The sequence below is a fragment of the Malaclemys terrapin genome, chromosome 6, assembly GCF_027887155.1.
Source record: "Malaclemys terrapin pileata isolate rMalTer1 chromosome 6, rMalTer1.hap1, whole genome shotgun sequence".
Taxonomy (NCBI): domain Eukaryota; kingdom Metazoa; phylum Chordata; order Testudines; family Emydidae; genus Malaclemys; species Malaclemys terrapin.
In genome coordinates this window covers 39,086,458-39,112,887 of record NC_071510.1, presented here as the reverse complement: position 1 = coordinate 39,112,887, position 26,430 = coordinate 39,086,458, and the positions used below count along the sequence as shown (strand labels likewise).

The 26,430-nt window shown below is 45.2% G+C and overlaps 1 protein-coding gene across 1 annotated transcript in view; it reads left to right on the top strand.

Moving 5' to 3' along the window:
• SMC5 (structural maintenance of chromosomes 5) overlaps positions 1-26,430 on the top strand; it is an 84,785-nt gene that overhangs the window by 17,553 nt on the left and 40,802 nt on the right. The window contains exons 6-7 of the mRNA XM_054032815.1: positions 118-258; positions 4,651-4,812. Of these exons, the coding sequence (XP_053888790.1) occupies positions 118-258; positions 4,651-4,812 (303 nt within the window). The remainder of the gene's footprint in view (positions 1-117; positions 259-4,650; positions 4,813-26,430) is intronic.

Sequence of the window (26,430 nt, the reverse complement as noted above, 5' to 3'; positions counted from 1 at the left end):
CTGTTCTAATCCTTAATTTCTTCTCGTTGACATACTTTTCATAATTTCTGCATACCCCTTTGTATTTAGTTATTTTAGTAGAGCAAAATAAATAGTGTAAAATATATTTTCTGACAGAATTCATTGCAAGAAAAAACTAATTTCTTGGAGAAAATGAAGCAAAGAAATGAACGGTATAAACAAGATGTGGAGAGATATTATGAACGCAAGCGTCATCTAGATTTAATAGAGATGCTTGAGAGAAAAAGACCGTGGGTGGTAAGTTTTTTTTTTTTTTTTTTTTTTTTCCCCAATTTTTCTGAAAAACTATTATAAACCCGCCATCTTTTTAAAAAGAGAGAGTTCCTATGCAGTGAAATAATTTTTTTTCCAACCCAGAATAGCCCAAGCACTACCAACATTACAGAGAGTATAAAATTGTCCTGAAACATTATGTTCTACCCCTGGCCTCACTTAGCTTTTGCCTAGTTGCACCTATTGCTTCTAGCAATGGCTTGTACTTCATGCTTTAAAAGGAAGGCAGAGTGACTCCCTCCGCTAGATCAATCGTTCAGTACTGTATTATGGGTTGGTAGTATTTCCAAGCAGCTGATCACCTTGTGCCCTACAGCATAATGAATGATGGGTCTTTTTGTTGCTTCAGAAGTAAGCCTTGCAATGAGTTTCACAAAATGTTTTGTCATACAAGCGCCTAGAGCTGGAGATAAGTGCTTTAAAGAAATCAAAATAAATAAGAGACTTGCTCGGTTAAAGGTAAATCATTTTGGCTTGCTTTAATAACCATCTTCTTATGTCCACAAGAGTCTGAATTATTTTGAATTACAAAATGTGATATTTCAAAACTGACTCAGAATTGGAGAATCAAAGCCATCAATTAAGCTGGGGTTGTTTAGTATTTTGAGGCATTATGTCATTATTATATTTACTCTGCTTTCATGCCATTGATTAAAGTTTCCTTCATGGGCTTAAATTAATGAAGTATATGTGGCAAATGTTTGGATCTCATTCACACTGACTGAAATTCACAGAGGGTGCAGAAAGCCTGGCCCTCTACGGTAGGTTAGCTGTGTAGTGGCGCTGCATGAGGGGAGTTGCAGGTGTAGCAACCACAGAGAAGCCCCCTGTACATTAAGGAAGAAGCCTCCATGCCAGCCATTGATGAGTAGACTTGAGGAAGGGCAACAGGATTCATAGTTATGTGACTCAGGTGCACCAACCCACAGTACAAATGCTATGAAAGGACAGCTATTGGGGGACATGGGCTATAGCTTTCCAACCTGGCAGTGGAGAATGAACTTCGGCCTTTTCTTTTCTGTGGATGAAGTGAATTTCTCCTGTAGTGGTAGGGGATTACTCGGTTAAGGAGTAAAAAGTATCTGTTTAAACAGGACAGCTACAGGCTGTGCACAGTTAATCAGGAAAGAGCATTGACATCACTGTTATTGGGACAGAACTTTGAAGGCTAATCAATAGAGACTAAGGGGAAAACTAATTAATGTTTGTCATAACACACATTTCTGAATTGATTTTTACATTTGGAAACAAATGGTTCTTTGAGTAATGTCTTTGTAGATTCACACAGCTGAGACACACCTGCACACTTAAATTTTCCCGAGAGCTTTGTAGAAAGCATTGACCACATTTTTGCCATCCTGAACATTTGGGTCTGAAGGTGGACAAGAAGCAGTCAGCCTGACCCCTACCTGCTAGAACACTGAACTCACTTGCATAGTGGATTTGAACAGAGAAGACGCGAACCTTTCCAACCACTGAATCCCAGTATAGTAATGGCAATAGGTGTCTCTACCATGGGTTGGAGTGCTCACTTAATTAAGTCACAATTAAAATTCTGTAACTTGGCAGATGCCAGGTTACATACCATTGTACTGGGACAAGTGGTTTCGTTGGCTCTCAAGTCTGTTATCCGTCAAATAGGGGATCAAGTAATACAAATATTTAGCAGGCAGTAGCATGAAGATGAACTGTATGATCTACCAGGGTGGAGCCAGATCTGCTTTTTGTAATAAAGCTATTCCTTGAGGAGGTAGTGCATTCAAAAATCATGTCCTTAACACTGTTGGCCTGTGAGGCATATAGAGTACATTAGTCTACAATCTCAGCAGAAATTTCACCGTCTAGCACAAATGGTCTTGAAAGTAAAAAGTGCTTTGTTCCTTGTTTCTCAGATGGGGAAAATCCCACAAATAGATCTATTGGTAATGAAAGAGGATGCCACACACTGTCTTCGAAAGAGAGACATTATTTCCCCTCTCATCCTTTCTTTTCTTTATGCCTTAACTCCAATACCGCTGATCCCGAGAATAACGGAAAATTGGAGAGGATGGAGAAAAAGTGCTTCTGGTATATCCAGTACCAATAAGTCCAATTGGGGGCTAACCTGGAGCTTCCATCCTCTTCTTCCATCTTCTCCAATCCTCTTCACCAATTCCCACTCTTCTTTCACAGAAAATGACAGCATGCTACACCTGGACTAAAATCCTTGCAACTACCTTTTTGGATTTTGAAATCTTAACAGGACAGAATCATTAGTATGTTTTGGAGGTGCAGCTGATACTGATGCAGATTTGTAAGCACTCTACTAGACAAACGTGCTGCAAAATGTAAGAGGTTCCCTGTTCGGGCAGCCCAAAACCAGATTAACCCAACATCTGCTACTATTCTGATGATATTTGATTCTTTTGACACAAAAAACCCTCTCAAGTATCAGGCTGAACTTGGTTTATTTGACTATTATTTCATTTTATCAAGTTTCTCTATGAAGATACTCTGGTGATTTTGTACATAGTCCAAATTATTATCTAAGGTAGTTTAGATACTTACAGATTGCTGGACTATGTTGGAAGTCAGTGACTTTGAAAATGACCTGGCAGTCATTATTCATAACTAACTGAATATGAGTTCTCACTGCAATGCTGTTGGGGGGAAAGAGGGGAAAGCTTGGATGTCTTTTAGAAAAGACATGGTTTAGGTAAACCACACATTATTGGGTGCAGTACAGGTATTACTATGACCTTTGTTATGCAGGAGATCAGACTAGATGATCATAATGGCCCCTCCCGGTCTTGAAATCTATGGATCTACTCTGATATCCCTTTATTAACCACCTGTTTGACTTTCCTCCTCTTTCCCTCCCAAAATTACATTAATTACTGGGGAAAGCTTTACTACATAGCCTAGGTGTAAATAGAGCATTTTGCTACTACCTTTAGTGGAAATAAACCCATCAAGTAGTCCTACCGATTCTTTATAGTTTAAAATTACCTACGTAGAGAGTGTATATATAGATACAAAGTGTTACGATCTTGTGAGGGTTATGATTCCCAAAAGTTATAACGTACATTCCATTGCTTATTTGTAATCTCCACAGTTTCTCTTAGAAACATCCCCATACTTGGCATCTGTAGAGCTGTGACTTGGTCTTTGTTCATACATATATATGTCATTCTAGATTTATCTTAAGCTCTCACACTCAACTTGGTAAAATAATGTTTGTTTGTTTGTTTGTTTAGTTAGGTCCTCCTACCCACCTTTACAAGAATCTTTGCTAATCAGATTCACAGAGAATAGATCTCTTAAGAAAATATTTGAAAAAGCAATAGTTATTCACCTATAACTGAATAACTTGGAGGTGCTAGCTTGTGTAGATTAATTGACATGACCAGTCCTCGTTCCCAACTATTTCTGAGCCTTCCTAGTGGACTTCGAAATAGTGAAAGAAACTGAGGGGCAGGGCAGGCCCATGGCTCCTTTATATACCCTTCGGGTCTCGACATTTGATGCTGCATTGTCCATAGGCCAAGGCTTTCTAGATATTTCCAGCAAGGAAGTGGCATTGTGAGATGCATCCCAAGACTTTGAATCTGTCCCTGCAATAATCTTGAACTACAGTTTGCTCTCCAGTTACTGTTTATCTGTCAGTGTCACCTGGGGATTAAGTTGCTCTTCTGAGACTGACCATTTTGGAAGGGGTTGACAAAGAATGTTTCAAAGTAACTTGGGCAGCAATACAAAAATGTTCTCTGTTCACAAGTAGAACAATTAATATCCAGGTGGGAAAAGGCAGCAACACATAAAGCAAAAACAATAGATAATAGTCTGAAATCCTAATATGAGCATTTCTGTTTTTCGCATGCCCCAGAGTTTGGAGTACCTCAGACTCTTGTGCTCTTGAACTCACATTTCAGGGTCCTGTAGATACCAGTAGAGTTTCCAAGTTCATCCTGGTGTTGGGAGTTGCAGTGGAATGGTGGGTTGATGTTGTCAACTGGTGGGCTATACCAAAACCAGGACAAACTCCCCAAGTTCAGTATTGTCCAGGACACACACACACACGCCAAGATATTCACAAAATAATTGGATGTTTACACTCCTATTTTTAAAGCAAAATTATTCAAATGCCATTGCACGCTTTTGATCAGCAGGAAATAGGTGGGTCATTGTATCTCAGGGTCAAGCTGATCGATACCTAGCAAGTTAATTGAACCATTACTGGAACTCCATCACTGTAAAACAGACTTCTTGCATGATTCTTGTTGAATTAAACATGAGCACTGCGGGGGCATAATATGTGTATCCAGTTAAACACAGAAGGTAAAAGGCTTTCATTGTTTTGCTTGAAACTCTTGCAAGGAATATGAAAACGTTCGCCAACAGCATGAGGAGGTGAAACAAAACCGTGACCATGCAAAGGAAGAATTAAAAAAACTACAACAAGCAAAGTCTCCAATGACACAGCAAATCCAAGAAGTTGAAAAGCAGTGGAAGAATTTGGATATAAAAATCAAAGAGAAGGTATGTATTTTGGATTCTCGGTTAAAATATTTAGACTTTCCATGTGTTTAATAAAGCTGAAAATGGAACATGAAGCAATCAGAATATGTTCATTTTTGTGTAGTAGAAGTAGCATGTTATTAGAAGAGATTTTAATGAAGGTATTTTTGCCCCTCATTTTCCCTGCTCTGTTCTTTGTGCCTCTCCTCCCTAAAAGGAAATTAAATATGGCTATGTGGAGTTAGGTACTACTTAGTTCACTTTCCATGATCACAGTTGGTACACTACTGTAAAAGCACCATTGGAATAGACACAGCCATGGTTTTCTTACACTAAAAATCTTTAGGCCAACATATACAGACCTAGATACATAAAGTTAGGGACCTAATTAATTTGGCCTGATTTTTTTTTTCTAGACGTGCCAAGCACCTGCAGCACTTTCATTTACTTAATTTGGGAACTGTGATTGATGAGCACCTCCTGAAAATCAGGCCAGTTTAGTTTAGGTTGCTAGCTTTATGCATCCGATTTTGAGTATTTTGACCTTACTGATTTCCTGAGCTGCTACTCCATTTACATTTAACCCTATTATAAATACCTATATGATAGAGTTTGTCAGATAGTAACCAGTCCTCCTCCATGATTCATAATAATATTTATTAATAAAAAAGTTAATTTAGCTATGTTTTGTGGTGTAATATGTTTGAGAGTTTTTGGATAGCTGCCATGTATTCATACCATTGGAAAATGTTCGTGAATCCTGAAAGATTTCTATGTACTGTATTCATTATTTGCTATTTGTTCTTTTAAAAAATGGTGAGCAGGGTGGATTGACTTAAATGAAAGCAATCTAAATCACCAATTTTAATCATGATTTAAATCAGCAATCAGGAAACCTTGATTTAAATAATCAGTTTTAATCATTTTACATTTGTACTTTTTAGTTATTTTCCTAAAAAAAGATTGATTCTTCTTAGTTGGTAACTATTGAAACATAATGATATGCAACTAAATATTGCCTTTGCACTAAAATTGGTGTTTGTTAACTTCTTCTTCCAGTGATTGCTCATGTGTATTCCACAGTAGGTGTGCGTGCTCGCCATGTGCACCGGTGCCAGAAGTTTTTCCCCTAGCAGTACCCGTAGGGGGAGAGCACCCCCCGCGGCCGCTGGAGTGGCACCTGCCTCGCGCGGTTTAAGGGGAGCTGCGCGCTCCCTCCACCCTCAGTTCCTTCTTGCCGCCAGTGAAGGTGCGTCGGAACTGCTCTGCTCCAGCTTTGCTCTATCTCGTTCCCAGAACTGTTCGTTCGTTTAGTACCTGTAGTTAGTCAGCTGGTTTAGTTAGTCAGTGAGCCTGGGCTGGGGCATGCCCTGAGCCCGGAATTTAAGTCGTGTGGTTCTTGTCGGCGTTCTGTGCCAAGGAGCGACTCGCACACAGACTGCTTGCGCTCTTTGGGAGAGACCCACATCAGCGAAAGGTGCAAAATTTGCAAATCGTTTAAGCCCTGGACCAAAAGGGAAAGAGACATTATGCTCTGAACCATTCTGATGGAGTTGGCGCTGGCGCTGACCCTGACCCTAGCACACCGCGCTGAGCCAGTACTGGGCACCACGGTGTCGGTATCAGGTGATCAGCTGGTGCCTTCGACCATTCAGCACCGCTCCCGTCCACGGGACATGCCGAGAGGACCAAGACTCCCTCCTTGCAACTGCCCATGTCGGGCAGTCCTCGATCCCCATCGGGCCCCAGGCCTCAGACTCACTTAGAGCGGAGTAGCCCGGCCTCTTTGGAACAGACCTTTCTGGGTGTCCGGATGCCTTCCACACCCAAAGCCCTCCAAGTGGCCCAGGACGTCATGTCCATGCCAGTGTCCACAGCCCCACCGATGTCGGCCCCGTGCTCCAGAGGCAAGCCGCCGCTGGGATCTCTGCAGTCGCCCCTGGCTCGCTACCAGTCTCAGTCGAGGGAACCTTCCTGACGCTGATTACCGCCCAGCGTCCGGTTGGGGCAGAGTTCACGTGGCTCAACCCAGACAGTTGGCTCCAGCGGTGCCACAGCAAGTGCAGTGATACCAAGCATCATGGCCAGCCCAGTGGTACTAGTGGGCACCGTGGCCTCCGACGTAGCCCCGGTGGAAGCTCACTTGGTGGCTGGAACTTTGGATGCTCCGTCGGCATCCATCTCTAGATCCCCCCGACGAAGGAGTCGGTGGGACGCACGTCCTCGGCACCGTGCCTGGAGTCCCACCAGCGGGTGGATCCTCCTGTGCCAGCCGACACCGAGAGCACCGCGCCGGCCTCTTCGCCCCATCCAGAGATGGCGATTGGGGCCCTGCCCCCCTCCATCCTGCAGGAGGACTTTAGGGCCCACCAAGACCTCTTAAAGAGGGTGGCAGCAAGCCTCCATCTCCAGACAGAGGAGATGGAAGAGCCTGTGGACTCCTTGTTTAACATGCTGTCCCCATCGGCACCGGGTAGGGTGGCCTTGCCGCTCCATGAAGGGGTGGCTAAGATTTTGAATGCCCTATGGCAAACAATGCCCTCGTTGGCCCCTATCTCAAAAAAGGCTGAGTGAAAGTACTTCGTACCCGCTAAGGGGCATGAGTACCTATATACCCACCTGGCACCCAACTCCCTGGTGGTCAAGTCGGTCAACCACAGGGAACGACAAGTTCAGCCAGCCCTGACCCCAAAGAACAAAGGCTCTCGGAGACTGGACTCTTTCGGAAGAAAAATGTATTAGTCTTCGAGCTTCCAGTTACGAGTGGCGAACCATCAGGCTCTCCTGGGCCAGTACAAATTCAATCTGTGGGGCTCCCTGCCCAAATTTGAGGACTCCCTCCAGGAGCATAAGAAGGAGTTCAGGGCGCTTGTGGAGGAAGGGGCAACGGCAGCTCGAGCTTCCCTACAGGCTGCCTCAGATGCTGCGGACACGGCCACGCGATCGATGGCCTCAGTGGTGTCCATGAGATGGGCGTCATGGCTCTTACTCTCTGGGCTGTCCAGCGAGGCGCAGTCTTCCATGCAAGACCTCCCGTTTGATGGGAAAGCCCTGTCTGCAGAGGAAATAGATACAAGGCTGCATGGCATGAAGGACTCCCACACGACCCTCCAGACACTGGGCCTATATGTCCCGGCTCCGGCAAAACCTAAATTTAGGCCGCAGCAGACTTCTATCCTAGCCACCCTCCTGAAGTATGAGGCCGCCCATAAGAAGCAGCAGGACTATAAGAGACGCCCTCATAGGCTGGACCCTCTAAGGGCAAGCAGGCAGTTTTGACGGGATGCTTCGGGGCATCCTGCCAGTCCTCGTCAGGGATCCAACCCCAATAAAGCTTCCCTTCTCCAACCGGTTATGTGCTTTCCTCCCAGAATGGTCTTGGATCACCTCGGACTGATGGGTCCTCAACAACATCTCCTAGGGTTACACCCTCCAGTTTACCTCCTCCCCGCCCAACCACCCTTGCCCCCGTCCCTCCTGAAGCTCTGCTCGAGCAGGAGGTGGGGCGGCTCCTGGAACTAGGAGCGACAGAGGCGGTTCCTGAGGAGTTCACGGAAAGGGGTACTACTCCCGTTACTTCCTTATCCCGAAAGCTAAAGGGGGGCTCAGACCCATACTGGACCTACGGGGCCTAAACCAGCACATGGTGAAGCTCAAATTCTGCATGGTCTCACTGGCCCCCTTCATCCCCTCCCTGGATCCCGCGGAGTGGTACGCTGCCCTCAATCTGCAGGACTCGTACTTCCACATCCACATATTCGAGGGGCACGGGTGCTTCCTCCGGTTTGTGGTGGGACACAATCATTACCAATTTACGGTCTTCCCGTTTGGACTGTCCACTGCCCACAGGGATTTTACAAAATGCATGTCTGTGGTAGCGGACTACCTCAGACGGTGGGGGACGGTTCTGCTCCGGGGGGGCCTGGGAAGGGGCGCTATATCCGATGCCTTTCTTCTGTCCTGGTCAGGCAGGCTCCTCTACGCCTTTCCCCCGTTCCCTCTAATCAGCAGTCAAGATCAAAAAAATTAATCGCACTGTTAAACAATGATAGAATACCATTTATTTAAATATTTTTTGATGTTTTCTACATTTTCAAATATATTGATTTCAATTACAACACAGAATACAAATTGTACAGTACTCACTTTATATTTATTTTTTATTACAAGTATTTGCACTGTAATAAAACAAAAGAAATATTATTTTTCAATTCACCTAATACAAGTACTGTAGTGCAATCTCTTTATCATTATGTACAAAAACCCTGCATTAAAAATAAAACAATGCAAAATTTGAGAGTCTGCAAGTCCACGCAGTCCCATGGTGAGTCCTATGGGCCCGTGGTGCCTGGGCACCAGGAATATTCCTGGCCTGGGGCCCAGCTCCAGCAATGTTTGGGGATGGGTCTCTCCCTCGGCCCTGTCCCCGCCCGCACTTCCCCCAGGCCATTTAAAACAGCCCAGGGCCCCCACTCACCACTGGCAGCGCAGCAGAGCTGAGCGGTTTCCTGCCTGCTCACTCCACATAGCTGCTGGCCCCTCCCTGCAGCCCCTGGGCTGGGTGGGTCTGTGTCCCGCCCCAAGCGCCCCTGCAGCCAATGGGAAGTTGCATGGGCTGTGCCTGGGGGTAGCAGCACATGGAGACTTCCGGCCTGCTCTGCCTAGGAGCCCCAGGTAAGCGCTGCACCCCTCCACCCCCTCCCAGAGCCTGCACCACCTCCCAGAGCCTGCACCCCCCTTCGGCCCCAAACTCCTTCTCAGAGCCTGCACTCCCCCTCCACCCCCATCCCCAAACTCCCTCCCTCTGCACCCTCTCCCAGAGCCTGCATCCCCATCCCATCCTGCACCCCCAGCCCCTGTCCCAGCCCAGAGCCTGCACACAGCAGCCAAACTCCATCCCAAAGCCTGCACCCCCATCCCCTTCCCACACATCCCCTTCTGTCCCCAAACTCCCTCCCAGAGCCTGCCCCCAAACTCCCTCCCAGAGCCTGCCCCCAAACTCCCTCCCAGAGCCTGCACCTCTCACCCCTCCTGCATATCCACCCCCTGCCCTAACCTGGAGGCTGCATCCAGCATCCAAGCTCCATCCCAGAGCCTGCACCCCAACCCCCTTCCCACACACCCTCTCATTCCCTCAAACCCCCTCACCACCTCCTGTACCCCCACCCCTTGCCCAAGCCCAGAGCCTATACCCAAATTCCATCCCAGAGTCTGCACCCCTACCCCCTCCTGCACCCTCAAAGCCTGCAGCCAGCACCCAAATTCCATCCCAGAGCCTGTACCCCAGACCCCCTCCCCCACCCAAACTCCCTCCCAGAGCCCAACCTCTCAGCCATCCTGCACCCCAATCTTCTGCCCCAGCCCAGGGCCTTCACCCCAGTTCTCCCTCCATTCCAACTCCCTCCCAGAGCCTTAGACAGGTGGGCACCACCAAAATTTCTACAAACCTGCCACCCCTGCTCAGTCCTACTTCAGCCAATCGCTCAGACAAACAAGTTTGTTTACATTTGCAGAAGATAATGCTGCCTGCTTCTTGTTTACAAGGTCACCTGAAAGTGAGAACAGGCGTTCTCATGGCACTGGTGTAGCTGGCATCACAAGATATTTACATGCCAGATGCACTAAAGATTCATATGTCCCTTCATGCTTCAACCACCGTGCCAGGGGACATGGGTCCGTGCTGATGACGGGTTCTGCTCAATAACAATCCAAAGCAGTACGGACCGACGCATGTTCATTTTCATTATCTGAGTCAGATGCTACCATCAGAAGGTTGATTTTCTTTTTTGGTGGTTCATGTTCTGTAGTTTCCACATTGGAAACTCTTTTTCGTGTTGCTCTTTTGAGACTTCTAAAAGCATGCTCCACACCTCATCGCTCTTAGATTTTGGAAGGCACTTCAGATTTTTAAACTCTGAGTTGAGTGCTGTAGCTATCTTTAGAAATCTCACATTGGTACTTTCTTTGCGTTTTGTGAAATCTGCAGTGAAAGAGTTCTTAAAAGGAACAACATGTGCTGGGTCATCATCCAAGACTGCTATGAACATGAAATATATGGCATAATGCGGGTAAAACAGAGCAGGGGGCATACAATTCTCCCCCAGACACAAATTTACTTAACACATTATTTTTTTTTTTAACAAGATTCATCAGCATGGAAGCATGTCCTCTAGAATGGTGGCCAAAGCATTAAGGGACACACCAATGTTTAGCAATCTGGCATGTAAATACCTTGCAATACCGGCTACAAAAGTGCTATGCAAATGCCTGTTCTCACTTTCTGGTGATAGTATAAATAAGAAGAGGGCAGCATTATCTCCTGTAAATATAAACAAACTTGTTTCTCGTAGCGATTGGCTGAACAAGAAGTAGGACTGAATGGACTTGTAGGCTCTAAAGTTTTACATTGTTTGGTTGTTGAGTGCAGTTATGTAACAAAAAAAAAATTCTACATTTGTAAGTTGCATTTTCACGACAAGCAATTGCACTACAGTACTTGTATGAGGTGAACTGAAAAATACTATTTCTTTTATCATTTTTACAGTGCAATTATTTTATTTGTAATCAAAAGTAATATACACTTTGGTTTCAGTTACAACACAGAATACAATATATATGAAAATGTAGAAAAACATCCAAAATATTTAAATTTCAATTGGTATTCAATTGTTTAACAGTGTGATTAAGAATGTGATTAATCGCAATTAATTTTTTTTTGAGTTAATCGTGTGAGTTAACACCCCCCGTCCCCCCGCAGCTACCAGTGGCCGTGATTCTGCCGGGGGCCGTGCCTGCAGACGGTCAACGTAAACAAAACACCTTGCGGCCCACCAGCGGATTACCCTGATGGGCAGCGTGCGAAAGATTGTCGACCCCGGACTACAATACCTGTGGTCCATCTGCAACTGCTAGTAGCAAATATCCCCAACGGCAGGAGCTCAGACACTAAAAGGGAAGGACTCTGAGTTACTACAGTGTATTCTTTCCCAAGTGTCTGGCTGGTGGGTCTTGTTGACATGCTCAGGGTCCAAATGATCACTATATTTGGGATCACAAAGGAATTTTTCTCCAGGTCAGAATGGCAGAGGCCCTGGACTGTTTTTTTACCTTCCTGTGCACATTGGGGCACAGGTCACTTGCTGGTTTGAACTAGATTAAATGGTGGATTTTCTGTAACTTGAAGTCTTTAAATTAAATCATTATTTGAGGATGTCAGTAACTCAACCAGAGGTTTATAGATCTATTACAAGGGAGGACTGGGTGGGTGAGGTTCAGTGGTCTGCAATATGAATGAGGTCAGAATAGATGACCATGGTGGTCCCTTCTGGCCTTATAGTCTGAGTCTATGAATAACAAATAGGCAAAGCAAACAGTTAATGAATAACTGATAACATGAAAATTATTTGTCCAAATGATTTGATTGCTGATAAATACATTTGAAGAAAATCAGGATCAGGGTGAACAATTATCTTACCACTCCCGCCTGAATGAACACACAGCTAAAGAAGTCTGCCCACATGGGGGAACTTGCAAAATTGGGACCCAAGTTTTTAGCAACTATTATTTGTAACAAAGTTTCATTAGCTCTACTCCTCTTTTATCATGTTCTTTCTTAAAAAGAAACTCAGTAGTATTCAGTTGGTGGATGATAATTTAATATATTTAACATGGAATGTAACACTTCATTTTAGTCAGGAACATTTTATATCATTTGAAATTGGAGATTGATAAAACATTAAACAATATTATTTATACAGTTAGGACCCAGTTTAGCTTTCACTGACGATAATGCAAGTTTGACCATTGATTTCAATGAGAGCAGAACCTCGCTCAGATCATTGTTTTGCTTCGGCAGATGAAATGGATTGCACTGTGCAATATCACTTTTCAGTAGCAAAGGTTTATGCCAAAACTTGATCAGGTATTACCATTGTGATTCTGAGGGTATGTCTACACTACGAAATTAGTTCGAATTTATAGAAGCCGGTTTTATTGAAATCGGTTGTATACAGCCGATTGTGTATGTCCACACAATAAAATGCTCTAGGTGCTCTAGTCGGCAGACCGCGTCCACAGTACGAGGCTAGCGTCGACTTCCGGAGCATTGCACTATGGGTAGCTATCCCACAGCTATCCCACAGTTCCCGCAGTCTCCGCCGCCCCTTGGAATTCTGGGTTGAGATCCCAATGCCCGGATGATGCAAAACAGTGTCGCGGGCGGTTCTGGGTACATGTCGTCAGGCCCCTCCCTCCCCCGTCACAGCAACGGCAGACAATAGATTCGCGCCTTTTTACCTGGGTTACCTGTGCAGACAACATGGAGCCTGCTCAGCACAGCTGAGCTCACCGTCACCATATGTCCTCTTGGTGCCGGCAGACGTGGGACTGCATTGCTACACAGCAGCAGCTGCTAACTGCCTTTTGGTGGTAGACGGTGCAGTAGACTGGTAGCCTTCATCGGCGATCTGGGTGCTGGCAGCCGTGGGGCTTGCCTTTTGGCAGTAAATGGTGTATTATGACTGTTAGCCGGCCTATTACAAGTCGGGTCATCGCACATTAGCAGAGTCTTCCCTGAGCAGCAGCTCGTGCAATAGGCCTGAAGACCATCGTCATACACCGCCCCGTATTTGCTGCCAAGCACCCAGAAAGATGCCGAGGGCTATCAGTCACGCTGCACCGTCGTCTTAAGATGTAAAAAATAGATTTTCTCTGTATTCATTTGCTTCCCCCTCCCTCCGTCAAATCAACGGCCTGCTAAACCCAGGGTTTTCAGTTTAATCTTTGGGGGGGACCAGTCTGTGACAGTTGTTTGTGTCTCTCCCTGATGCACAGCCACCGTTCTTGATTTTAATTCCCTGTGCCTGTACGCCATGTCGTCACTCGGCCCCCCTCCCTCCTTCCCCTAGTCCGTCAGATACTACGTTTGCGCCACAGCTCGAGCCGAGAAGCGGTTCGCGCCTTTTCTTTGAATTCTGGGTTGAGATCCCAATGCCCGGATGATGCAAAACAGTGTCGCGGGCGGTTCTGGGTACATGTCGTCAGGCCCCTCCCTCCCCCGTCACAGCAACGGCAGACAATAGATTCACGCCTTTTTACCTGGGTTACCTGTGCAGACAACATGGAGCCCGCTCAGCTCAGCTGAGCTCACCGTCACCATATGTCCTCTGGGTGCTGGCAGACGTGGGACTGCATTGCTACACAGCAGCAGCTGCTAACTGCCTTTTGGCGGTAGACGGTGTAGCATGAGTGATAGCCGTGGGGCTGGCAGCCGTAGGGCTGCATTGCACCAGCCCCTTCCAGGCGATGGTATATTATGACTGGTACCCGTCGTCGTCGTACTGGAGTGGCTGTCAATCATGGCCACCTGGGCAGACATGCTACTGTTTCGATGATGACGGTTACCAGTCATAATATACTATTTTCTGCCAATTGCCCAATATTGTCTGCTAAGCACCCAGAAGAGGCCGAGGGCGATGCTGGGTGCTGGCGGACGTGGGGCTGGCAGACGTGGGGCTGCATTGCTACACAGCAGCAGCCCCTTGCCTTTTGGCAGATGATGGTATATTATGATTGCTACCCATCGTCATCGTACTGGTATGGCTGTCACTCATGCTGCAGCGTCGGCTGCCACCTTAAGATGTAAAAAATAGATTTGTTCTGTATTCATTTGCTTCCCCTTCCTCCGTGAAATCAACGGCCTGCTAAGCCCAGGGTTTCCAGTTTAATCTTTGGGGGGACCATTCTGTGTGACAGTTGTTTGTGTTTCTCCCTGTTCCTGTACCTGTACGCCATGTCGTCACTCGGCCCTCCCTCCCTCCCTCCCGCCCTCCTTCTCCTGGTCCATCAGATACTACTTTCGCGCCTTTTTTCTGACCAGGCGCCATAGCTAGCACTGGGATCATGGAGCCCGCTCAGATCACCGCGGCAATTATGAGCACTATGAACACCACGCGCATTGTCCTGGAGTATATGCAGAGCCAGAACATGCCAAGGCGAAACCCGGACCAGGCGAGGAGGCAATTGCAGCGCGGCGACAAGAGTGATGAGGAAATTGACATGGACATAGACCTCTCACAAGGCACAGGCCCCAGCAATGTGGAAATCATGGTGTCACTGGGGCAGGTTGATACCGTGGAACGCCGATTCTGGGCCCGGGAAACAAGCACAGACTGGTGGGATCGCATCGTGCTGCAGGTATGGGACGATTCCCAGTGGCTGCGAAACTTTCGCATGCGTAAGGCCACTTTCATGGAACTTTGTGACTTGCTTTCCCCTGCCCTGAAGTGCCAGAATACCAAGATGAGAGCAGCCCTCACAGTTGAGAAGCGAGTGGCGATAGCCCTGTGGAAGCTTGCAACGCCAGACAGCTACCGGTCAGTCGGGAATCAATTTGGAGTGGGCAAATCTACGGTGGGGGCTGCTGTGATCCAATTTGCCAGGGCAATGAAAGACCTGGTGATAGCAAGGGTAGTGACTCTGGGCAACGTGCAGTCAATAGTGGATGGTTTTGCTGAAATGGGATTCCCAAACTGTGGCGGGGCCATAGACGGAACCCATATCCCTATCTTGTCACCGGAGCACCAAGCCACCGACTACGTAAACCGCAAGGGGTACTTTTCAATGCTGCTGCAAGCCCTGGTGGATCACAAGGGACGTTTCACCAACATCAACGTGGGATGGCCGGGAAAGGTACATGATGCTCGCGTCTTCAGGAACTCTGCTCTGTTTCGAAAGCTGGAGGAAGGGACTTTCTTCCCGGACCAGAAAGTGACCATTGGGCATGTTGAAATGCCTATCGTGATCCTTGGGGACCCAGCCTACCCCTTAATGCCATGGCTCATGAAGCCGTACACAGGCAGCCTGGACAGGAGTCAGGACCTGTTCAACTACAGGCTGAGCAAGTGCCGAATGGTGGTGGAATGTGCATTTGGACGTTTAAAAGCGCGCTGGCGCAGCTTACTGAGTCGCTCAGACCTCAGCGAAAAGAATATCCCCATTGTTATTGCTGCTTGCTGTGCGCTCCACAATATCTGAGAGAGTAAGGGGGAGACATTTATGGCGGGGTGGGAGGTTGAGGCAACTCGCCTGGCCGCTGATTACGCGCAGCCAGACACCAGGGCGGTTAGAGGAGCACAGCAGGGCGCGGTGCGCATCAGAGAAGCTTTGAAAACGAGTTTTGTGACTGGCCAGGCTACTGTGTGAAACTTCTGTTTGTTTCTCCTTGATGAACCCTCCAACCCCCCCCCCCCCGACCCGGTTCACTCTACTTCCCTGTAAACCAACCACACCACCCCACCCTCCCCTCCCCTCCCGCTTGCAGAGGCAATAAAGTCATTGTTTTTTCACATTCATGCATTCTTTATTAGTTCCTTACAGAGGTAGGGGGATAATTGCCAAGGTAGCCTGGGATGGGTGGGGGAAGAGGGATGGAAAAGGACACACTGCATTTTAAAACTTTAACTCTTATTGAAGGCCAGCCTTCTGATGCTTTGGCGATCATCTGGGGTGGAGTGACTGGGTGGACGGAGGCCCCCCCACCGTGTTCTTGGGCGTCTGGGTGAGGAGGCTATGGAACTTGGGGAGGAGGGCTGTTGGTTACACAGGGGCTGTAGCGGCGGTCTCTGCTCCTGCTGCCTTTCCTGCAACTCAACCATACGCTCGAGCATATCACTTTGATGCTCCAGCAGACGGAGCATTGCCTCTTGCCGTCTGTCTGCAAGCTGACGCCACCTATCGTCTTCAGCCCGCCACTTGCTCTGTTCTTCCCGCGATTCAGCCCGCCACCTCTCCTCTCGTTCATATTGGGCTTTTCTCATCTCCAACATTGACTGCCTCCACGCATTCTGCTGTGCTCTATCAGCCTGGGCGGACATCTGCAGCTCCGTGAACATCTCGTCCCTCGTCTTACGTTTTCTCTTTCTAATGTTCACGAGCCTCTGCGAAGGAGAAACATTTGCAGCTGGTGGAGGAGAAGGGAGAGGTGGTTAAAAAAGACACATTTTAGGGAACAATGGGTACACTCTTTCATTACAAGGTCGCATATTTCGGCTTGCAGGCAGCCATCGTAGGCCACAGTGTTTTGGCTTTTTTAACCTTCTTAACATGCGGGAAAGGTTGCAAACAGCAGCGCATTTCCCATATCAAGGATGAATTGGGTTGTCCATTTAAAATGGGGTTTCAATGTAAAAGGAGGGGGCTGCGGTTTCCCGGTTAACATGCGGCACAAACACAAGTAAACCACCCCCCCACACACACACACACACGATTCTCTGGGATGATCACTTCACCCCTCCCCCCCACCGCGTGGTTAACAGCGGGGAACATTTCTGGTCAGAAGAGCAGGAATGTGCGCCTCTGAATGTCCCCCTTAATAAAATCACCCCATTTCAACCAGGAGAGCTTTCTGGAGATGTCCCTGGAGGATTTCCGCTCCATCCCCATACACGTTAACAGACTTGCTTGCTTTTTTTTTTGTAATGTTTACAAATATTTACAAAGTTACACTCACCAGAGGTCTCCTGTGTGCCCTGAGGGTCTTGGGTGAGTTCGGGGGTTACTGGTTCCAGGTCCAGGGTCACAAACATATCCTGGCTGTTGGGGAAACCGGTTTCTCCGCTTCCTTGCTGCTGTGAGCTACCTACAGTACCTCCATCGTCATCTTCCTCGTTCCCCGAACCGTCTTCCCTGTGTGTTTCTCCAGTGAGAGAGTCATAGCACACGGTTGGGGTAGTGGTGGCTGCACCCCCTAGATTCGCATGCAGCTCCGCGTAGTAGCGGCAAGTTTGCGGCTCTGCCCCGGACCTTCCGTTTGCTTCTCTGGCTTTGTGGTAGGCTTGCCGTAGCTCCTTAATTTTCACGCGGCACTGCTGTGTGTCCCTGTTATGGCCTCGGTCCTTCATGGCCTTGGAGATCTTTTCTAATACTTTTCCATTTCTTTTACTGCTACGGAGTTCAGCTATCACTGCTTCATCTCCCCATATGGCGAGCAGATCTCGTACCTCCCGTTCGGTCCATGCTGGAGCTCTTTTGCGATCCTGGGAGGACTCCATGACGGTTACCTGTGCTGATGAGCTCTGCGTGGTCACCTGTGCTCTCCACGCTGGGCAAACAGGAAATGAAATTCAAACCTTCGCGGGTCTTTTCCTGTCTACCTGGTCAGTGCATCTGAGTTGAGAGCGCTGTCCAGAGCGGTCACAATGAAGCACTGTGGGATACCTCCCGGAGGCCAATAACATCGAATTCCGTCCACACTACCCCAATTCCGACCCGCAAAGGCCGGTTTTATCGCTAATCCCCTCGTCGGAGGTGGTGTAAAGAAACCGGTTTAAAGGGCCCTTTAATTCGAAAGAAAGGGCCTCGTTGTGTGGACGTGTCCAGGCTTAATTCGGTTTAACGCTGCTAAAGTTGACCTAAACCCGTAGTGTAGACCAGGCCTGAGTGTATACTCTTTCTACCTTATTTTTAACAGATAAGTGCATGCTACCATTTTTCTGTTAAAGACTGAGTCTACTGTTATATTACTTCAAAGACAACAAAAATGTTTTTGCTAAACTAGTCCATTACAAATAAATAAATAAATGCAAGCATGTTTGGATTTCATGCTCCACAATACTGCTCAAAGTTTTTGTTTGTTGTTTTTCTTTGGGGTGGAGGGAAGGTTGATTTTTTGCTGCTGTGGTTCAAAATGTCTTAACTTTTTTTTTTTTTTTTCCAAACAAATTGAACTGTTTTCAGTTTTATTGTAAAAGTATATGTGTTTCCTTAGAGGGAATTTAACAGCTGGAAGCCTGAGATTAATTTTCATAATGCTGTACAGTCCTCCATGCTTGTTAAATGCAAAGCTGCATTTGCACAGCTTGGTATTATCCTGCTAAGTTTTAATCATTTTCTCATTTTTAATTAATTAACTGATTTCTAAAAGCAGGAAGGAATTCTGCTGTGAACCACTGTTGCCATAATTCTTAGAAATATAGGGCTGTATTAATGAAAAAGTTATGCTCTATGTGAAAAACACAGGAAAATATATTAAGCATCTTTGTTTTAACTTGTACAGAAAAGAAATTTTTCATTATGGGTTGTGTGCTATGTAAATGTGGGAGCCAAAGCTGAGGAGGTGATAGAAATGATAAAAGTGATGGAAAAGGGTCAAACCAGCTGACTGAGCGGCATACTTGAATCAGGTTTCAGAGTGGAAGCTGTGTTAGTCTGTATCAGCAAAAACAACGAGGAGTCCTTGTGGCACCTTAGAGACTAACAAATTTATTTGGGCATAAGCTTTCATGGGCTAGACCCCCCCTTCATCAGATGCATTGAGTGAAAAATACAGCAGCAGGTATAAATACACAGCACATGAAAAGATGGGAGTTGCCATATCAAGTGGAAGATCAGTCTAAGGAGACAATTCAATTAACAGTAGGATACCAAGGGAGGAATAATCACTTTTGTAGTGGTAACGAGAGTGGCCCATTTCAAACAGTTGTCAAGAAGGTGTGAGTAACAGTAGGGGGAAATTAGTATGGAGGAAATTAGGTTTTGTAATGACCCAACCACTTCCAGTCTTTATTCAGGACTAATTTGATGGTGTTCAGTTTGCAAATTAATTCCAGTTCTGCAGTTTCACATTGGAGTCTCAGAGTAACAGCCGTGTTAGTCTGTATCCGCAAAAAGAAGAACAGGAGTACTTGTGGCACCTTAGAGACTAACAAATTTATTAGAGCATAAGCTTTCGTGGACTACAGCCCACTTCTTCGGATGCATATAGAATGGAACATATAATGAGGAGATATATATACACACATACAGAGAGCTGTCTTACCAACTCTGAGAGGCCAATTAATTAAGAGAAAAAAAAAACAAAAACAAAAAAAACACTTTTGAAGTGATAATCAAGCTACACTTACCTACATGCCTCCAGCTTCCATCCAGGACACACCACACGATCCATTGTCTACAGCCAAGCTCTAAGATATAACCGCATTTGCTCCAATCCCTCGGATAGAGACAAGCACCTACAAGATCTCTATCAAGCATTCTTAAAACTACAATACCCACCTGCTGAAGTGAAAAAACAGATTGACAGAGCCAGACGAGTACCCAGAAGTCACCTCCTACAAGACAGGCCCAACAAAGAAAATAACAGAACACCACTAGCTGTCACCTTCAGCCCCCAACTAAAACCTCTCCAGCGCATCATCAGAGATCTACAACCTATCCTGAAAGATGATCCTTTACTCTCACAGATCTTGGGAGACAGACCTGTCCTCGCTTACAGACAACCCCCCAACCTAAAGCAAATACTCACCAGCAACCACACATCACTGAACAAAACCACTAACCCAGGAACCTATCCTTGTAACAAACCCCGATGCCAACTCTGTCCACATATCTATTCAAGTGACATCATCATAGGACCTAATCACATCAGCCATACCATCAGGGGCTCGTTCACCTGCACATCTACCAATGTGATCTATGCCATCATGTGCCAGCAATGCCCCTCTGCCATGTACATTGGCCAAACCGGACAGTCTCTACGCAAAAGAATTAATGGACACAAATCTGACATCAGGAATCAAAATACTCAAAAACCAGTGGGAGAACACTTTAACCTGTCTGGTCATTCAGTGACAGACCTGCGGGTGGCTATATTACAACAGAAAAACTTCAAAAACAGACTCCAAAGAGAGACTACAGAGCTAGAATTGATATGCAAACTAGACACAATCAACTCCGGTTTGAATAAGGACTGGGAATGGCTGAGCCATTACAAACGTTGACTATCTCCCCTTGTAAGTACTCTCACACTTCTTATCACACTGTCTGTACTCGGCTAGCTTGATTATCACTTCAAAAGTTTTTTTTTTTTTTTTTTTTTTTCTCTTAATTAATTGGCCTCTCAGAGTTGGTAAGACAACTCCCACCTGTTTATGCTCTCTGTATGTGTGTATATATATCTCCTCATTATATGTTCCATTCTATATGCATCCGAAGAAGTGGGCTGTAGTCCACGAAAGCTTATGCTCTAATACATTGGAGTCTGTTTTTGAATTTTTGTTGTTGAAGAATTTTTAGGTCTGTTATTGAGTGACCCAGGGAGATTAGTGTTCTGCTACTGGTTTTTGAATGTTATAATTCCTGATACGAGATTTGTGTTCATTTATTCTGGGAATCCTGGATGCCCCATCATCTCAGGCATTGGCACCCTGACAGCAGGATTATCTGGCTATGTAAACTCTTTCCTCAGGCTCTACACTACCAGCACTCCGAGCTATCTTTGAGACACCACTGACTTCCTGAGGAAACTACAATCCTTTGGTGATCTTCTAGAAAACACCATCCTAACCACTATGGATGTAGAAGCTCTCTACACGATCATTCCACACAAAGATGTACTTCAAGCCGTCAGGAATAGCATCCCTGATACTATCACAGCAAACCTGGTGGTTGAACTTTGTGACTTTGTCCTCACCCACAACTATTTCGGATTTGGGGACAATTTATACTTTCAAGTCAGTGGGACTGCTATGGATACCCACGTGGCCTCACAGTATGTCAATATTTTTATGGCTGACTTAGAACAACGCTTCCTCAGCTCTTGTCTCGTAATGCCCCTACTCTACTTGCACTACATTGATGACATCTTCATCATCTGAACCCATGGGAAGGAGGCCCTTGAGGAATTCCACCAGGATTTCAACAATTTCCACCCACCATCAACCTAAGCCTGGACCAGTCCACACAAGAGATCCACTTCCTAGACACTACCGTGCTAATATTTGATGGTCACATAAACACCACCCTATACCGGAAACCTACTGACCCCTTGGTATCCTACTGTTAATTGAATTGTCTCGTTAGACTTACCTCCCACTTGATATGGCAATTCCCATCTTTTCATGTGCTGTGTATTTATACCTGTTACTGTATTTTCCACTCCATGCATCTGATGAAGTGGGTTCTAACCCACGAAAGCTTATGCCCAAATAAATGTGTTAGTCTCTAAGGTGCCACAAGGACTCCTCATCGTTTATACTTGAATCAGTACATCTGTTTTCTGAAGTCAGATTAACCAATCCAATCCCTGATCTTATAAACACTTGCTTATCTTTATGCAAGTGAGTAGTTCCATTGTGGGTTCGGGGCCTGAGTGTGTAAATTAGGTAGGTCTAAATTGTGCTTGTAGTTCAGCAGTACTCCATCTGTGTTCCTATCAGCAAAAAAGTAAGGAGGTGGTAGAGGAAACAAATAATTTGTTCCAAATGGGAGAGTAATAGAATATTCGCTGTGATATTCTAACATTGTTTTACAGTTGATTTAATTTAGAATTCTGTTATGGTTGGATTGATTTAATTTACAATTTAGGGGTTGTGATGTGATATTGCCTTAACACAAGATTTTATAATGATATTATTTGGTGTGTTTAAGACTCGCTTTGATGACAGTGCTCTTCAAGATTGAGGAGCACTGTTCTATTCTGGGGAAGAAAGGATGGTCTGGTGGTTGAGGCAGCAGACTGGAACTTAAGAGAGATGAGTTCTGTGCCTGATTGTGTCATACGCTTTCTGTATGATCTTGGGCTAGTCACTTAGGATGAAATCCTGGTTCCACAAAAGTCTATGGCAAAGATTCCATTGACTTTAATGGTGCCAGGAATTTACCCTCATTATCTCTGTTTCAGTGCTCCATTTGTAAGGGGGAGGTATTAATGTTTTCCTATTTTATTGCTATGTTGTGAGGAAAAATGTATGTGTGGAGGGGTTATATATTACATTAATGGGGACCACATAGAGAGAATAATTCCTGATAATCAAATTAAATTCTCATTGTCATAACACAGTTGCAGGATTAGTATTTTGTAAGTATTGCCATAGAGCTACTGATATTGTTTTACTGATTGTGCTAGTAGTTCTCTTTTGGGGATTGGTAATTGATTTCCACTCTACCCCCACCCTGCCTTTTCGTGGCATTTGAAAACTGAGCGTGCTCCTTGATTTGTTGCCAGAGAATGTTCACTGGCATCAATAGCAGAAGATGTGGGGGCAGCAACTAAAGTGCTTGTACCATCATGGGAAGACTATGCTCACATTCTTTTTTGCTTTTCTGTTAAAGAATCAACCAGTTTAATAGTACATATTAACACAGGCTACTTCACATGGCTGTCATCTCCTAAAATAAGTCTGAGAAACTGCACACATTCTTAAAGATTAAAAACTCTTCACTATATCAATATAGCATATCTAACTTCAGATGAACAATCTACATGTAGAAAACATTGTTATTCCATAATTGGAATCAAAAGATTGACACTTATTTTTGTTATGGGAAGCAATATAAATCCATACTTTTGGTCCAAGAACTGTGAGATCTTCTGTTTATCCTCAGTTTGGCAATGGGTGGAAGCAGTCCAACTTTAAAGTTCTATTTCAGTTTCAGGCATGTTATGACCAGTTGTGTAATAGAATTTTTTTCAGGCCATTTGTGCCTGACATCAGTATCAAACATCTACAAGCCTGACTGTTTCCCTGAGATCTTGCTCTGCATGCCTGTGTCTGTGTCACCACTGCTCCACCCGGGCCTGCAAAAAGCCCTGTGTAGTATTGGGCATCTCTGGTTGGAAGGAAGCAAGTCTGAAAGCAAATCTATAGGAAAATTAATGCATCTGATATTATGTTAACTTTTCTGTGGTTCTTCTCTGGCTAAGAACCCTATTCTAAGGGCTGGTCTACACGGGGGGGATCGATCCAAGATACGCAACTTCAGCTACGCGAATAGCGTAGCTGAAGTCGAAGTATCTTGGATCGAATTACCTGGGGTCCAGACGGCGCGGGATCGATGGCCACGGCTCCCCCGTCGACTGCGCTACCGCCGCTCGCTCTGGTGGAGTTCCAGAGTTGGCGGTGAGCGCGTTCGGGGATCGATATATCGCGTCTTAACGAGACACATTATATTGATCCCGGATAAATCGATTGCTACCTGCCGATACGGCGGGTAGTGAAGACATACCCTAAGAGGGTGATAAGAAAGGTGAAGTTAGGGGAAGGATCAGAGACTGGAGAGCTGGAATGAAAGCAGATAGTCTATGTGTGGGAAGACCCTGTGCCTTAGGTGGAATCGCAGGATCTGGTGGAATAAAATCCTGCTAATTTTGCAAGTTAGGAGAAAGCCTTCCCTCTAGAACAGTTTGGGAAAATTCCATGAGGGGAACCTTGCTGAGTCTTCCTCCCCTTGGAGAGCTTCAAAAGGGTTTACATAGGAGGAGGCTGTTTGGCCCTATTAAAAAAAAGAAGAAAAAAAAAAGCCAAATTAATACAAAAATATACTTATTGTCAGTCATAAAAATTGAAAGACAGATAAAAAAAGTTGGTTATTCACATATATAAAATATGAATGTGAATCAAATGTACATATGATTTAACAATGTCTGTCATAATCTAGTTAGAATTAATTTTCCAGTGGATATCAAGTGCTGACCTTGAAAATGTTGGGGGGTTTGGATTTTTTTTTTAAAAAGTCTTGCAGCTAACTGTTTCAGAAGAGAGATTTCTCTCTAGAATGCATACCTGAGGTTTTTTTTGGGTGGGGAGAAAGAGGATTACAGCATCAATATTTTCAATATTGTAATAAGCCCTGATCCTGCGAATGACTTTGTGTAGGTGCTTCGGATCAAAAGTCAGCTGCAGGATTGGGGTCTTAAATTAGTACTAATAATCTTCTCTTTGTCTGAATACTGGGATTTAGGTCTAGGGAAGAACACAATATGACTTTTTAAAGACACTTTCTTGCATATCTAACTCCACATAAGATTCTATCCTTATCCCTGCTTTAAAAATACACTTGTACCCCGACATAACGCTGTCCTCGGGAGCCAAAAAAATCTTACTGCGTTGTATTAACTTGCCTTGATCCGCCGGAGCACGCAGCCGCGCCCCCCCCCCCCCCCCCAAGCGCTGCTTTACCGCGTTATATCCGAATTCGTGTTATATCGGGTCGCATTATATCGGGGTAGAGGTGTAGTAACTTTTGTAGTTGATAGGTGGGGTTCTTCAGTATTTCTCTTATTGCAGTGGATTATGGTTTTTCAATAAAGATTCTATCTGTAGTAGTCCCTGTACTGTATTGCATCTATATCCTGCACATCTGTGCAAGCTGCAATGCCTGAGAGTGAGATGCGGTGTGGCGCCAATGTCCCTCCCCCACCTCCTCTCCATTCTCTCTCCTTCCATCCACTTGAGAGAAGAAAGGGGGTGTGGCATGGCAACTCTGTAACCTCTTCCCTGACTGACATGCTATCTGTCATGTGGGTAACTACTGTAGTTCAAGGCCATAAGTTTCTAGTATTTCCATGTGACAGCCAGGTAGAGAGATCTGTTTAAAAATTTAGCCCCAAAAGTCATTTTTTGGTCATTTATCTTGTAGTGGCTTCTGTACTGAAGGGTCTAATTCAGTACTGTTGTCTGTTCAGCTTCCAGTTGCACTACTCTGAAGTTGATGGAATCCATTCTCCCCATCCATAATGGCTATTGCCTCATGCACATTTTGGAAACAGGCATTACGTTTTGGCAGGTTTTCTTTGATTTAGTCTGCTTTTCAGCAGGAGCAGAAATAGTAATTGCTTCACAGTAAGATGGTAGATCCTTCATCTCAGCAGTGGGCAATTTCACATGAAATCTTAATAGCTGGCTTTCTTCTTAATCTTTGGCATTGTAGGATTGTCTGAAGTCTTAAATATTGTCTTAAAAATAAATAAGTTATTGGTAAGATTTAACTCTGTTTGCTAGATACCAATTGCTGAGGGAGTCAAGTAGAAGTGTATCTTCCTGTTGTGATGTGGCCCCAATACAGTATTTTTAAACTCCATCCATATGCAGCCATACAGTACTTTCAATTGATTCATGATAATACCAGGCAGATATTGCATTCTTCTGGTTCTTTAGAGAAATTGTTTGTCTGTAAAATAGTGATGAATCATCCTTAATGTTTTTTGATACCTCTGTCAGAATTTAGAGTCCAGAAGAACACAGAGGGGTGAGGAACTTATTTTGCATAAGCATATATTAAATGCATTAAAACAAGACAAAACCCATCTCATTCTCCTCCTACTTTTTGTGAATCTTTCCCTAACTACAACCAAAAATACAATACTTTAGGAGCATCTCTCCTTCCTGATTCCCTTCTCCTTGCAAAACTGGACACTCTCTCCTTCTGATTATTTTTCCCGATTTTTCTAAATTCTGGATCCATTGCCATCCTTCTAGGTTCTTTCTGATCCCAGTATGCTGATGCTCACTACCATCCTGCATTTGTCAGGTCTTCCTTCTGGCAAAAGAATTCTGAATTGTTCTTCCCTCTTTGTATTGGTTTGAGTTTCACCAAACAATTGCCACAGGTGTTTTTCATCACTCCCCTATGCCAGTGTGATTTTTTTTTTTCCCCCCCCACCCCCTTCCCCATCCCCCAGCTCCGGTGGCTCAGGGAGGTAGGGATTACAGATGAATCTTTGTGTGTCAGTGCAGTATACTTCCGCTAGACGGTGGTGCTGTCACACAGGTGCTGTTATTAATTCATAAATTCGGGTACCCAAAATACATCTTACTTTAGCTGTTTTACTTAACACTTACTATTTCTTTTAAGGGGGCACCA